This window comes from Saimiri boliviensis, chromosome 1 (assembly GCF_048565385.1).
Source record: "Saimiri boliviensis isolate mSaiBol1 chromosome 1, mSaiBol1.pri, whole genome shotgun sequence".
Lineage (NCBI taxonomy): Eukaryota > Metazoa > Chordata > Mammalia > Primates > Cebidae > Saimiri > Saimiri boliviensis.
The window spans coordinates 36,729,378-36,744,726 of NC_133449.1; the positions used below are offsets into that span (position 1 = coordinate 36,729,378).

The 15,349-nt window shown below is 43.0% G+C and overlaps 1 protein-coding gene across 2 annotated transcripts in view; it reads right to left on the minus strand.

The window, feature by feature from the left end:
• EIF2AK2 (eukaryotic translation initiation factor 2 alpha kinase 2) overlaps window positions 1–15,349 on the minus strand; it is a 41,839-nt gene that overhangs the window by 11,261 nt on the left and 15,229 nt on the right. The window contains exons 10-12 of one of the 2 annotated variants that reach the window (XM_039463371.2): window positions 9,023–9,145; window positions 4,659–4,817; window positions 2,742–2,922 (exon numbers count right to left, since the gene is read on the minus strand). In XM_039463371.2, the coding sequence (XP_039319305.1) occupies window positions 2,742–2,922; window positions 4,659–4,817; window positions 9,023–9,145 (463 nt within the window). The remainder of the gene's footprint in view (window positions 1–2,741; window positions 2,923–4,658; window positions 4,818–9,022; window positions 9,146–15,349) is intronic. The other variant, XM_074395922.1, reaches the window with a different exon arrangement.

Genomic DNA, 15,349 nt, shown 5'->3' on the forward strand with positions numbered 1-15,349 from the left:
TGGGCAACCTCGTGAAGTCCTGTCTCTACAAAATATCAAAAATTAGCCTGGCTTGGTGGCCGGTGCCTATAGTCCCAGTTACTTTGGGGGCTGAGGTGGGAGGATCACTTGAGCCCAGGAGGTTGAGGCTGCAGTGAGCTGAGATTGTGCCACTGCACTCCAGCCTGGGCAACAGAGTGAGAACTTGTCTAAAAAAAAAATAAAAACAATAATGTCACATTTTGTCTAATCAGCTATAATATGACTAGATAAAATATAGGGTTGTAGAGCATAAAAAATGGGTGAAACTTCACATAGGAGGCACAGGAACAGGGCTGATGCTCAGGCCAAGGACGGCCAAAAGCTGGGGCTTTAGGAGACTGAACACTTTAGAGAAAGCAGCCTTGGACAAAAGCCCTCACTCCAGAAACCCCTGTGTCCCCTCCCAGCACCTTTGGTCTAGTTTCTAAGATTCCAACAGAAATTGGTAAACATTTGGAGACTTTTATAAGAGGGACTGTACTGGGTAAAGACCACTCTCTGGCAAAACCACCTACAGGTGCTATTTTGCAAAGCATAACCCCAAAACTGTACACCTTCATTGTATCTTTTCTTAGAGGAGAGAAATCAACAACTGTAGTAGTGAGAGCTAGAACAGTTATAGAAGATGAAGGAAGTCTCACTACCAAAGCTTGAGGCCAGGCGGAGTGGAGCATACCTGGAATGCCAGCACTTTGGGAGGCTGAGGTAGGAGGATCGTTTTGAGTCTAGTAGTTTGAGACCAGCCTCAGCAACATGGTAAGACACTGTCTCTACAAAAAATCAAAAAATTATCCAGGTGTGGTGGTACACACCTGTGGTCCTAGCATCGTGCCACTGCACTCTAGCCTGGGCAAAAGAACAAGACCTTGTCTCAAAAAATTTTTTTTAATTAAAAATAATAAAGTCTGACACTTGAGCAACTGTAGCCAGAGCAAAAATTCTCTGCAAATAGATGCAAGAAAAGACCAGTCTATGATACAGAGTACACAGTGCAGGGTACAATTGGTAAATAAGTGGATGGGCACCAGTCAGAATTTTGCTAATTCATTCTGAGGACGAGGAACTTGATGCCTTTACACTTCTGCATTTATTTGCAAATTATTGTATATAGAAATAAATGTGCTTATTTTGTTATTTACCTATATGTGTGATTTATCCCAAAGGGAAAGTATAACCACTCTACATTTATCATTTTGAAATAGTCCTGATGGTGTTCTAACTTCAAATAATACGTACAGATATTGTAGAAGAGACATTGGAACCAGGCAGACTCAAAACAATAATGCATCAGGCAGCCTGCCCCTGAGCAGACCACAGAAGCAATAAGGACTATTCATTTAAATCTGAGCCAAACAAACAACTGTATGTATGGGCACTTATTTCTCTCAAGGAATTTTTTGTTTCCTTCTTCATTCCTGGCTGTTTTAGAGGAGGGGGGTAAGCAGATAGCTACATAAATAAGGTGTTTCTGCCTAGGATAGCAAAAGGCAGTTCCACACTGACCAGAAAAGGCTCCGTAAGCAAATTACAACCAAAGGGGACAGGCAGAAGAATGTCCCATGAGGGAGAAGAACATTAGCAAAGGCCCAGGGACAGGATTTAGGATGGCCAGCTTGTGGCAGGTATAGGCAAGTCACAGGGAATAGGGAATGGAGAAAAGGCTGTGAAAGGCTGTTCTGTCTCTCACTTTCTGTCATTTTGATGAGAAGTAAAAAAAGGGAAACTGCTTGTCCGGACCATGAAAGCCAGAGGAAAACAAAAATACTAATGGATGATACACTTTCCCAATTTGGGATTACTGCAGTTTTCCAGTAATGGGATTGAAATGCCTAACCAAGACCCAGTAGCTGTGACAGCCCTCAAGAGTAATGACTGAGAGATTAAGGAACCATATTCCTAAAGCCACAGTCAACAGAGTCCCTTTTGCCTCTCAAATAAGCCTGAGTCTCTTAGAGGAGGCAGGAGGAGCAGGGACAGAGCAGCCAGTTGGCTGTGCCAGTCACAGAAATTATTTGCATGGAAATGTTCAGTATTTGACAGCTATTAGTGCTTTCATCTGGGTATGACTATCAGCCAGATAGAATGAGAAGTGAATGAGCCTTTTAATAGGGCTCATTGTCACAATAAGTTCACTAGGTAGCCCAGATCTTCTAGGTAGCTGTATGGAACGGCATCTGTGGCAAGTTCTAGACCCATTCTAACATTAGAGGATCAGAAATAACATTTTCTCGTAACTATCAATTAACCACCATTCTAAAACTAGAGAAGATACACACACACACACACACACACACACACACACACACTCACGTATATACATATACATATATATATATATTTTTTTTGAGGTGAGTCTCAAGGCTGAACTCAAGTTGAGTCTCAAGTCTCAACTCTTTTGCCCATGCTGAAGTGCAGTGGTGCAATCTCTACTCACTGCAACCTCCACCTCCCAGGTTCCAACAATTCTCCTGCCTCAGCCTCCCAAGTAGCTGGGATTACAGGCGCACGCCATCATATCCGGATAATTTTTGTATTTTTAGTAGAGACAGGATTTCACCATGTTGGCCAGGCTGATTTCGAACTCATGACCTCAGGTGATCCACCCGCCTCAGCCTTCCAAAGTGCTGAGATTACAGGTGTGAGCTATTGTGTCCAGTTGAGAAGATAAATTTTTAAATTACTAAATTATATATATCAACTAATAAAGTACTTCCACTTACCTTAAGATCTCTATGAATTAAATTTTTTGAATGTATATAATCTACCCCTGTTGTTATTTGTTCAAAGAATTCCAAAGACAAAACTTTGTCCTGTTCCTTGCCTCTTCTCTCGTCAATCCATTGGTCCAATGTCCCTTTACCACAGAACTCCATTTGGATGAAAAGGCACTTAGTCATTGATCTGGGTATAAAATTCACAGTATGTTAAAAGTAACAATAAATATAAATTTATAAAGAAAGTCTTATCTTTTTAAAAGCTTACACCTTATCTTCTTAAGAACTCCAAAACATGTCTCAAAATATAAATCTAAATATAATAAATTTGAATCAAAATATAATAAACCATTTTTTATTTCAATCACAAGCTCCCAGATGTCAAGAGCTTTATTTGTTTAGCTAATTTATAAAATATGAGCTAGGCTGGGCATGGTGCCTCATGTCTATAATCCTAGCACTTGGGAGGCAGAGACATGTGGATTGCTTGAGCTCAGGAGTTTGAGACCAGCTTGGGCAGCATGGTGAAACCCCGTCTCTCCTAAAAATACAAAAATTAGCTGGGTGTGGTGGCGCAGCACCTGTAGTCACAGCTACTCAGGAGGATGAGGCATGAGAATCATTTGAACCCAGAAGGTGGAGGTTGCAGTGAGCTGAGATTGAGCCACTGTGCTCCAGCATGAGTGACACAGTAAGACTCTGTCTCAAAAAAGAGAAGAAAAAAAAATGAGCCACCCATTCTTTATTGCTGAAGATCTGCAATCATCTTTGCTAACAGACAGAAAAGAGGAACATGAATACAATAGAGTTGCAGGAAACTAAATTTCATTATTATATAAAATAATTTTGAAACCTTTTAATTCATCATCCAACTACTGAGCATGAAAGGTACCTAGAGATGAGAAAATGAGTCAGACACTATCATTGCCATCATGGGGATAACAGTCTAATAGGAGAGAGTAAGGGAAAAGCAAACCTGAAACAATAGGAAAGGTACTCTAGGAGAAATGCCAGCAAATTACTACAAGATATAAATCAGATGATTCATTTACTTTTTTGCTAACCATGTTTTATTTTTTTCTGAATTAAGTTAGCCTCAATATTAATTTATATTCTTTGTATAAGTCAGCTTGAAAACAGGAAGAGGTAGCCAAGAATTTGCTGAAAGCTTAAGTCCTATATGCTGATGGTCAGTAACTCCTGAAACTGATGATAAAGTTCTCAGTTACATGTGGTGGAGATGGAGGTGGGGGCAGGAGAAAATAAATGAACAGGACCCCATTGGCCTCAGGATTTTAGTGAGAGGGCTATCCCCGAAATAGGTGTGTGACTTTCAAAGACAGATGCCAGCTCTTTAGGATCTCCAGTTGTTTGGCAGTGGCTTACCTGACATAAAACATGAGGGTGCCCCCATCTCAGCTTGTGGTCTTAAAATTATTTTCACTGCCCACCCCCCCAGCATAAGTGGTATAGTTACATTTCAAAGAAACCCTTGAACTGCACCATACCAATCGCAGCCTAAGAGAGGGACAGAAGAGTGTTGGTAGCTGAGGAGGGAGCCCCCAGATGCAGCATCTATATGTTAAAACTCTCTTCACAAGACTACATTTACAGCCTGTACTGAAGCCGGCATATACACAAGGCCCTCCATTACACAATGGTTTCAGTAAAGCTGAACCTGAGATTTTTGAAGACAGCTGAGGATATAACAAAGGGTTGTGAAAGCAAGTTTGCAGCAAGGAGAGGAGCAAGGAAGAGATTTTCATTTTCTCCTTACCTGCAGAATGGAGAGATAACAGTGTCTCTCAGAGGGAATTGTGATTATTAATCGTGGTAATTAATGGCCTTATCCAGTGGCCCACACAGAGTAAATAATGGTTTCCTTTCATCTTCTTATGACTATGAGAATTTCTTTTTAGTTACCTTAAATTATTTTTGCTGTTCTCAGGATCATAATCACTGCTGTCAGGATCATAATCACTGCTCTCAGGATCATAATCAAATCCATCCCAACAGCCATTGTAGTGAACAATATTTACATGATCAAGTTCTGCCAATGCTTTCACTTCACGCTCCACTTTCCTAGTTAAAAGGCACAAGGAACATGGAAGTGTCAGTGTACATCCCTAATAACAACCACAAAACAAAACTATCAACATTCCTTATTAAACCATTGTTGTTCTCACACAATTTTAGAATGGAAGCCAGGAGATTCAAAAGGAAAAAGTGAACATATTGAAAAAAAACCATAAGTGTTCTCACTCCCACTCTTATTTTATCTCAACATAAAACAAAAGGCAGCAACTTCAATAATGCCAAACATTAAACAATTTAAAAATCATTTGTAGCAGGCTTGAAATGCCAGTGATGGGGCTGAGTACGTTGGCTCACGCCTGTAATCCCAGCACTTTAGGAGGCCAAGGCAGGCGGATCATGAGGTCAAGAGTTCAAGACTAGCCTGGCGAACATGGTGAAACCCCATCTCTACTAAGAATACAAAAATTATCTGGGCGTGCATGGTGGTGCGTGCCTGTAATCTCAGCTACTCGGAAGGCTGAGGCAGAATTGTTTGAACCTGGGAGGCAGAGGTTGCAGTGAGCTGAGATCACACCACTGTACTCCAGCCTAGGTGACAGAGCAAGATTCCATCTTGGAAAAAAAAAAAAGAAAAGAAAAGAAATGCCAGTGACGCAGTTTTAATTCATTTATTTTATTGAGACAGGGTCTCACTTTGTCACCCAAGTTGGAGTGCAGTGGCATGATCTTGGCTCATTGCAGCCTTGACCTCCCAGGCTCAAGCAGTCTTCCCACCTCAGCCTCCTGAGTAGCTGGGACCACAGGAACACACCACCACATCCATCTACTTTTTCAATATTTTCTGTAGAGATGGAGTTTTGCCATGTTGCCCATACTGGTCTCAAACTCCTGGGCTCCAGCGACCCACCTGCCTCGGCCTCCCAAAGTGCTGGAACTGTAAGCATGAGCCACTGGACCCAGCTGATGCAATTTTTCATAGCTAAATCATACATTATGTTTTGCTTAGACTTTGTTAAAATCTTTAGATTTCACAAGAAAACCACATTTGGCGGCAAGGCTAGGTAACCCAGGCAGTATAAAGTACCTGATTCAGGATTTTCAATGTGTGGCAAAAATACACAAACGGACAATTTATGCAGAGAAGGTAAGATGGTGGGAGGCATTATAGGGATGTATTGCCATGACCTAAGACAATTCCATGCTAAATGCAGTAAATAATTTGGAGTAAATAATTTGCAGTAAATAATTTGGAGATCTCAAAGATGAGGAAGGATAGACAAACATTTTACAATTTCATTTTTTAATGCAAAAAGTTCTAAACTATATGACAAAATTTGCAAAAACAAAGAAAAAATTACTGATATGTTGACAATCCTATAACAATGTTATTATTTTAGCTTCCTTCTTATAATCTGTTATTTTTCCTTCCTTCCTTCCTTCCTTCCTCTCTTCCTCCTTCCCTCCCTCTCTTCCTTCTTTCCTTCCTTCTTTTTCTTCCTTTCCTTCCTTTTTTTTTTTTTTGAGACAGGGTCTCGCTCTGTCACCCAGGCTGGAGTGCAGTGGCAATCTTGGCTCACTGCAACCTCTGCCCCTAGGGCTCAAGTAACCCTTCCACCTTAGCCTCCCGAGTAGCTAGGACCACAGGCACCACCATACCCAGCTAGTTTTCGTAATTCTTGTAGAGACAGGGTTTTTGCCATGTTGCTCAGGTTGGTCTTGCACTCCTGATCTGTAATCTGACAGTCTCAGCCTCCCAAAGTGCTGGGATTACAGGCGTGAGCCATGTCTAGCCAGTCATTTTTAATGGCTGCAAAATAGCCATTGATCAGGGTACAGAACAAAACATGTTTACTCATTTCTTCCCTGCTGGATATTTTGTTTGTTCTAATTTTTCACTGTTAATGAACGACACTGTGATTTATATCTTCTTGGATATAAATCCATAATTTAAATAATATATTTTTTTTGAGATAGGGTCTCACTGTCACCCAGGCGGTAGTGCAGTGGTGTGATGATGGCTCACTGCAGCCTCCACCTACCAGGCTCAGGTGATCCTCCCACCTCAGCTTCTCAGGTAGCTGAGACTACAAGCATGGCTATCACACCCGTCTAACTTTTCTATTTTTTGTAGAGATAGAGTTTCACCATGTTGCCCCAGGCTGGTCTCAAACTCCGGAGCTCAAGCGATCCACCTACCTTGGCCTCCCAAAATAATATTCTTAAAACAGGTTCCCAAACAGGAAATCCTCGGGCCAAAGTATATAAAAAATTTTATGGCTCCAGATTAATATTTCCAAAGATATTTTAAAACATGTTATATCAACGTATAAACTACTAGAAATGACCAAGACACTGGACCATCACCAACATTATTATACTTTTTTTTTTTTTTTGAGATGGAGTCTCTGTCACCCAGGCTGGAGTACAGTTGCACCATCTCGGCTCACTGCAACCTCTACCTCCCAGGTTCAAGTGATTCTCCTGCCTCAGCCTCCCAAGCAGCTGGGATTACAGGCACCTGCCACCACACCTGGCTAATTTCTGTATTTTTGTAGAGATGAGGTGGTTGGCCAGGCTGGTTTCAAACTCCTGACCTCAAGTAATCTGCTTGCCTTGGCCTCCCAAAGTGCTGGGATTACAAGTGTAAGCCACTGCACCCCGCCCTCATTTATTCATTTTATTTTTGACACTGGATCTCACTATGTGGCCTAGGCTGGTCTCAAACATCTGGCCTCAAGCAATCCCCCTGCCTCAGCCTCCCAAGTAGCTGGGATATTATTATCATTTGTTACAACTTCTATCTAATAGAAGGAATAACAGTACAGTAGTCCTTCATCCCTGTTAAATAAAACAATGAAGAGAGTAGGAATTACCCTATTTCAAATGCAAAGCATTGTGCATGAGAGAAGAAGTAGGTTTGTTAATCTGGGATGAAGAACACCCAGCACTCCACGCCTACCTTTCCTTTGCATAAACCAGATCCCTTTCCCATCTCCTTTTCTAGTCTTTGAGGGATCAGTTTGGCCAAGCTATACATAGTAACAACTGCCAGAGCACAATAAGCAAGATTGGTGAACTGGTGGCCATGTGATTTAAGACCGCCTTTCTATGGAGGTCTTCCTTCCTCTTCTGCTATCCAGCAGGAGCTAAGAAGGTAGATAATACACAAAACAAATGTTGGAAGCAGTGGGTTACAGCACGAACACATTGAATTGGCATTCCAGGGGATGAGTTCTAAATCCCCACCTTATTACATAGGAGATCATGTCCAAAGGTAATCTTGATCTGTTCTTTATCATCCCATACATGCTTCCACTCCTTAAATTGAGAAGTAGAGCCTATTTGCCCTCCCCTTGAATCTAAGCGGGCTTCAGTGACTTGTTTAACCAATTTAACTTGGTGGTAGTGACGTTCTGGAACTCCTCAGACTAGGTCAAAAGAAGTCTTGCCTCTCACTCCTGGTCTCTTGGATGACTTGTTTGGGGGACAATCCTTCTTGACACCCAGTCACTAAGTTGTAAGAAGCCCAGTCCCCATAAAGAGGCCATGTGGAGGTATTCTGATTCACAGTCCCAGCTGAACTTCCATCCCAGAGCCAGTGTCAACTGCTAGCCAGCTTGGATATCCAGCCTAGTCAAGGTTTCAGATGACTACTGACTGCAAATGCCTAGGAGACCCCAAGTGAGAATTATCCAGATGAGCACAATCAACCCACAGAACCATTAGAGATAACAATAAATTGCTGTTTTTAAGCCACAGCATTTTGGAGCAGTGCCTTATGCAATAACAGACAACCAGAGAACAAATACCATCTAGCTTTTACCTTAGACAAAAATCACTTCACATCTCTGGATCTTAGTCTCCTCATCTGTAAAATAAGGAGGTAAGACTAGAACATCTCAAAGATCACCTTTTTTGTGAGTAATGACAAGTTCTATTTGGTGCCACGGTTTGAAAAATATGGAGCGTTTTATGAATTTGCATGCCACATTAAACCAAATGACTCCATAGCATCAGTTCTGAAGGCAACATCAAAGGGATGACCAATGCTATATCCATTATTATTGAAATAACCATAGTAAAGTGAGATCATCTTAGAGTAAGCCAAACTCCTCTTGGTAGAATGAAATATTTAATGAGGACCAGAAAAAAAAAAGGATATTCTAATAAAGAAGAGAGAAGCATAAAAAGGCATATTGCAGATTGACCGTACCTATGCATTCAAAAAAATGTAAACATTTACTACTTACTCGCTATTATATTTAACACGTTTAACAACGTAAGTCTTTCTGTCAATTCTGTGTTTTACTTTGAAAACTTGGCCAAATGCACCTGAGCCAATTAATTCTATTTCTTTAAAATCCATGCTAAACCTTAAAGAAAAGAAAAAAACAACAGTTATTTTGACATTCGGTGCTCACCCCTTCCCCACTTCCCTGCTCCTTTCCCTTTAATGTCACTTGTGAAATAGACAGTATAACAAACATGATTCTCTCCCTCTGAATAAGAAAGATCCATTTGGCAGAAGCTCTTGATTCACAGAAGCTCACTCCTCCCAGGGCAAGTCCAACATAACAGATCACCCCTGGCAATCACAGTCAACTGCTGGCTTTTCAACAGCCATGATAAGGCCAGGCGCAGTGGCTCATGCCTATAATCCTAGCACTTTGGGAAGCCAAGGCAGGTGGATCCCCTGAGGTTAAGAGTTCAAGACCAACGTGGCCAACATGGTTGGCTTCCAAGATTTTACTTTATTTATTTATTTATTTATTTATTTATTGAGACAAGAGTCTTGCAACCCTGTCACCCAGGCTGGAGCTCAATGGTGCAGTATTGGCTCACTGCAACCTCTGCCTCCCAGGTTCAAGCAATTCTCCTGCCTCAGCCTCCCAAGTAGCTGGGATTACAGGCATGTGCCATCATGCCCAGCTAACTTTTGTATTTTTAGTAGAGATGAGGTTTCACCATGTTGACCAGGCTGGTCTAGAACTCCTGACCTCAGGCGATCTACCCGCCGTGGCCTCCCAAAGTACTGGGATTACAGGTGTGAGCCACTACACCTGGCCTGGATGCCAATATTTTAATCCCCACCCGTTGTCCCCACAATACTCCTATTCTCCCAATTAAAAAACCAGATGGCTCCTATAGACTGGTTCAGGATTTGCAACAAATCAACTTCGCTATTGCTCCTGTTTGTCCCGTTGTCCCAAACCCCTACACTCTCCTATCGCGAACTCCTCCCAACACTAGCTGTTTCTCTGCATTAGACCTCAAAGATGCCTTTCGCTATCCCTCTACATCCCTCCTCTCAAAACCTTTTTGCTTTCACTTGGACTGACGCTGATACAGGCTACTCCCAGCAACTCACCTGGACTGTCTTCCCCCGGGGTTTAGGGACAGGTCTCACTATTTCGGTCAGGCACTTCAACTGGACTTCTCCCAACTATCTCTACAACCTGGCGTTTTGCTTCAACATGTGGACGCTTTATTCATTTGCAGCCCCTCTCTAGAACATTGTATTCAACACACCACCAGGCTTTTAAATTTTTGGGCTGAATGTGGGAACTTGGGATCCAAAAGGAAGGCCCAACGAACCTCTCCAAACGTTTCACACCTAGGATTAATCATAACTCAAAATACTCAAGAAATTCCACTGACATGAAAGCAAGGCATTCAACAAATCCCCTTCCCAAACACAAAAAGGGACTGACTTTCTTTCTTTGGAATAGTGGGATATTTCCCATTACAGATGGCAAATTTTGCTAAACCTCTTTATGAACACACAAAAGGAAATCTTGACCAACCACTCATTCCCACCCCAGACCTTTATCAAGCTTTCTCTCACCTAAAACGTACCTTATTACAAGGCCCCCTTCAGGCCCTCCAAACCCACTAGGATCTTCACATTTACATTTACACAGTTCTCATAATCAGGCCCTTGGTCCATTAGCCCAACCTATGGGAGATTCCCTCCAACCAGTGGCATATTTTTCAAAACAACTTGACCCCATTTACAAAAGCTGGTCCCTTTGCTTAAAAAATTTGGCCACAGCCTCTTTAATTATCCCTGAGGCACAGACTCACATTCTATGAACCTCTTCAGGTATTTTCTTCTCACAGTCTATAAGATGTGCTCAGCCATAAGGCACTCACTTCCATCTCATTCCCTAGCATACAAATCCTATATTCAACCCTCCTTCAACCCTCTCTCTCTTCATAGATGCTCCCCCGCAATCCTGCTACTCTTTTATCTTCAACACTAACTTTGGACCACGACCAACCCTCATGCTGTGATCCAACTGACAGTCCTCTCACCATGTTTCACCACCTTACTTCTATTCACATAAAGGGAGCCCTAGATTAGTTTATAGTGCATCAAAAAACCCTTCCCTCCAAGCAGGATATGCCATCACTGAGGGATATCATGAGGATACCTACTCTCTTCCACCTAGAAGAAAGCCTGCCCCCTTGCCTTTGGGCACATCCTCCCAACAAGCAGAATTAGTTGCCCTAATTAGAGCATCAACTCTACCAAAAAACACACAAGTTAATATATACACTAATTCTAAATATGCCTATAATATCAACCATTCCACTGCCCAAACTTGGGGCAAGCGGGACTATCTCACAGCTAAGGGAACTCCTACCATTAATGAAAAACTAATCTGTCATCTACTAAAGGCAGCACTACTTCCAGAAAAATTGCAGCGTTCTATTGCAAAAGATACCAATCAGATAAAAGACACATTTCTTTAGGGAATTGTGGGCCTGGCTATTGGGCAAAACACGCCTCCAACCAATCATCCAATTCTCCAATATCTATTTCCCCTCACACAACATATCACCTCCTTTTATCCTGAACACCAAATACAACAACAGGGTGAAACCCTGTCTCTACTAAAAATAAAAATAAAAAAATTAGCTGGGCATGGTGGTGTGTGCCTGTAATCCCAGCTACTTGGGAGACTGAGGCAGGAGATTCGCTTGAACCTGGGAGGCGAAGGCTGCAGTGAGTCAAGATCATGCCACTGCACTCCAGCCTGGGCAACAGTGAGACTCCCTCTCAGGAAAAAAAAACCAAAAAACTAATCACAACAGGTGCGCAATTCAAACTCCCATATGAGTTCATACAAAACAAATCAGTCCTACCTGACCCTGAAGAAACAACTCTTTTATGGGACATCCACAGCCTCTTCCATGATAGCCATTCCCTTCTAAAACATTTCTTAAGTTCCCACACACGCATAATCCGAGATATAATGGAACAGTTGAAAGCCATTTCCCATCAATGCTCTATTTGCCAGAAAGTTTCACCCCACTCCAACACTAGACTCCCTTCTTTTCCAACTCATCCAGCCAGGGGACATCTTCCAGGACAAGACTGGCAAATTGATTTTACCCATATCCCCCAAGTAAAAAAGGTTTGATTTCTTTTGGTTCTGGTTGATACCTTTTCGGGATGGGTCAAGGCTTTTCCCACAACCAACAAATGAGCTTCTACTGTCACCTCCAAATGAATGACAGAAATCATCCCCAGGTTCGGGTGCCTCTTTCTTTTCAATCTGATAATGGTTCTGAATTCATTTCTCAAATTACTCAAACATTTGCACAAGCCCTCCGAATCACCTGGAAGCTACACATCCCCTATCGACCTCAATCTTCAGGAAAGGTTGAAAAAATGAATAGCATGCTAAAAAACACCTAGTCACATAAAGACTGGGTTACACTTTTACCTTTGGCCCTTCTAAAAATTCGGGGACTCCCACATAAACCTTTAATGCTCAGCCCCTTTGAACTCCTGTGTAGGAGACCTCGCTCCTTTGGTTCCATCTCAGGGTCAAGGCCCACCTCTAACAACCCCTCTCGTTTCCCCTCTTCTGCATGCCATCTGCCATTTCATTTGGGAATATGCTGACAAATACCTGCCACAACCTGTCACCGACCTCTCTAATCCCGTCCTACAGCCAGGAGACTGGGTTCTGGTAAAAGCTCCCAGCCGTCCCTCCAATTCTCCCCTCACACCGAAATGGAAGGGGCCTTACCAGATCATCCTTCCTACACCCACGGCAGCAAAGCTCCAGGGACTCCCCAGCTGGTTTCATTATACTTCTCTCAAGAAAACAGACTTCCCTTCACTGCACACTCAACCAACCAAATCTAACCCCCTTCAGCCTTCTCTTGTGTCTCCACAGAACCCACCTCCCTTCGTCTCACCTGAATGCCGGGGCAAAAGGAAGAGAAATTCACCTAAGCAGCTATGTCTCTTTGTCTCCCAGACTTTCATTGCTTCCTAACTGACCTTGTTACAGACCTTCAGGGGTACCCTTACGAAACTCCCATCATGCATCCTGATCAGTTCCTACTATTCCATGAGATTTATGGCTTCAAAAAACTTTCCAGGACTTTATTTCTACCCAAATAACTTTTTTCTCCTTTTGCTTGTTTCTTTCAATATAAATTCCCTAATGACATCAACCTCACCAATACAACCACTCCTCACTGCTCTCAAACTAGAATGTTCTGTAAACCTTACACAACCCCTCTTGCTGCAAGCTCTCTTGCTTTGCTCCAAAATGCTGGATGTGTTTATCGCTGTCTTCCTCAGCTTACACAGCCCTTCCTACACTCTGTCATGAACTTTTAACAGGAAGCATATCCCCAATCTATAAACTCCAAAAAGGAGCTTCCTTTTATGAAAGAGCTGACACTCTGGTCGGCGATTATCCCACTTCCATGGCCAACGAGGCCAACAAATTATTTCAAACGTATTACAATTCCCTACAATGCCTTAAGCCCCAAGGCCCTCCCATTGAAGGGCCCACCACTAAACACCCTCCTCTTTTACAACAAGCTTCACTTTGCTTTTCAGCCTCTGAGGGAAATTTCCCTGTAAGGTCCTTAACACCTGACTAATGTAACCGCACTATTATTGTTAAACACCCATCTGACCATCAAACTAACCAAGTTGACCAAGTTGAAGTGAATGGCCCATTTCTGCAACCTACTCCTTTTACAGCCTCTCCCTGAACCAATGCCTCCGCCCTGATTTGTGCTGTCCCTAGTGCCCACCTTTATCCATGGCTCAGTAACAATGGTGCAACATCCGATCACATTAAATGTGTAAAAAGTAACTCTGCCTATATCTCTACTATAGTGGGTGATTCTTTGGCCTCCTCCTCATCCACCTGGAGTAACGAACCACAGGAAAGAAGAAACATCCCGCCTTTAATTCACTTGTTTTCTTTCCATATCCTCACCTGTATTTATGACAAAGGCTTATTTTTTGCAGTTGGTACCAACGACATATCTTTGTCTCCCCACCAACTGGACCAGAACCTGTACCCTAGTTTATCTTTTTCCCTCCGTGGGACTAGTTTCTCCTAGCCAACCACTGCCCGTTCCATCCATCCAATACATTAGGAAGAGGAGGGCCATCCACGTCATTCCTTTCATGGCTGCCTTGGCTACAACCTCCAGACTTGGATTGGGAGCAGGCAGATTGGCCACCTCCTTAACATACCTTAACATATCGTTAAGCTCTTTCCACAGAGCTGCAGGGCTCTTTAGAAGATATAGCCTGAAGCCTTATAAGAGTCCAAGACAAACTAGACTCCTTGGCTGTAGTAGTCCTCCAAAATAGATGGGGACTAGATCTTACAACGTCTGAAAAAGAGGACCTCTGCCTCTCACTGGGTGAGGAATGTTGCTTCTATCTCTACCAAACCGGCCTAGTAAGAGACGATGCCGAAAAACTTAAAGAAAGGGCTAAACGGCTAAAGGGATAGCTGTAGGGTCCAGCCCCGCAGGGTCTCATGGGTGTTCTTTTGTGTGTGGAGATGACAGAATGCAGGAAAGAAAGACACAAGGACACAGAGGTAAGAGAAGAATTCAGGCAGACTTGGGGGACCACTGCTGCCAAGGCACAGAGTCCAGCAACGGCTCCGAATGCCTGGATGTGCTGGTATTTATTGTATACAAGGCAGGGGGACAGGGCCAGGAGGGTGACTCATTTGACATGATTGGTAGGGGTCAAGCAAATCACATATTTTCAATACGGGGGGCCACATGGGTACAGTACGGAGGGCCAGGTGGGTATAGCACAGGGGGTCATGTGGGTACAGTACAGGGGACCCCTCCCTCTCATGTAACCGCTGCAAGGAGGGGAGGCACATACGTCAGTATTTTTCTATGCACTTATCAGAGAGATCAAAGGCTTTTAGAATTCCTCTATTCTTACTTGCCACAACTTCTAAGAATTTACAAGGGCGCATTGGGTGGGAAAGTGGAACATGAAAGTGGACAAGGACGGTGACCATTGGAGCACAGTACCATGGAAAGGTGTTTAAGCCCCTGGATATCTGTGGGCCGGCCTAACTAATGTCAGACCTTCGTCAAGAGCCGGACAGAGCAGAGTGCTCTCCGAACTCCCCGGTAAAAGGGAAACTCCCCCTCACGGCCTGCCTCCCCAGGCACTGGCGTTACTGCAAGGCCTGCCTGCTAAGTAAGGGGCACCTTACCAGGCACTGGTGCTACTGCAAGGCATTTACTTTTGCCTCCTGATCACTTCTCAAAATGTC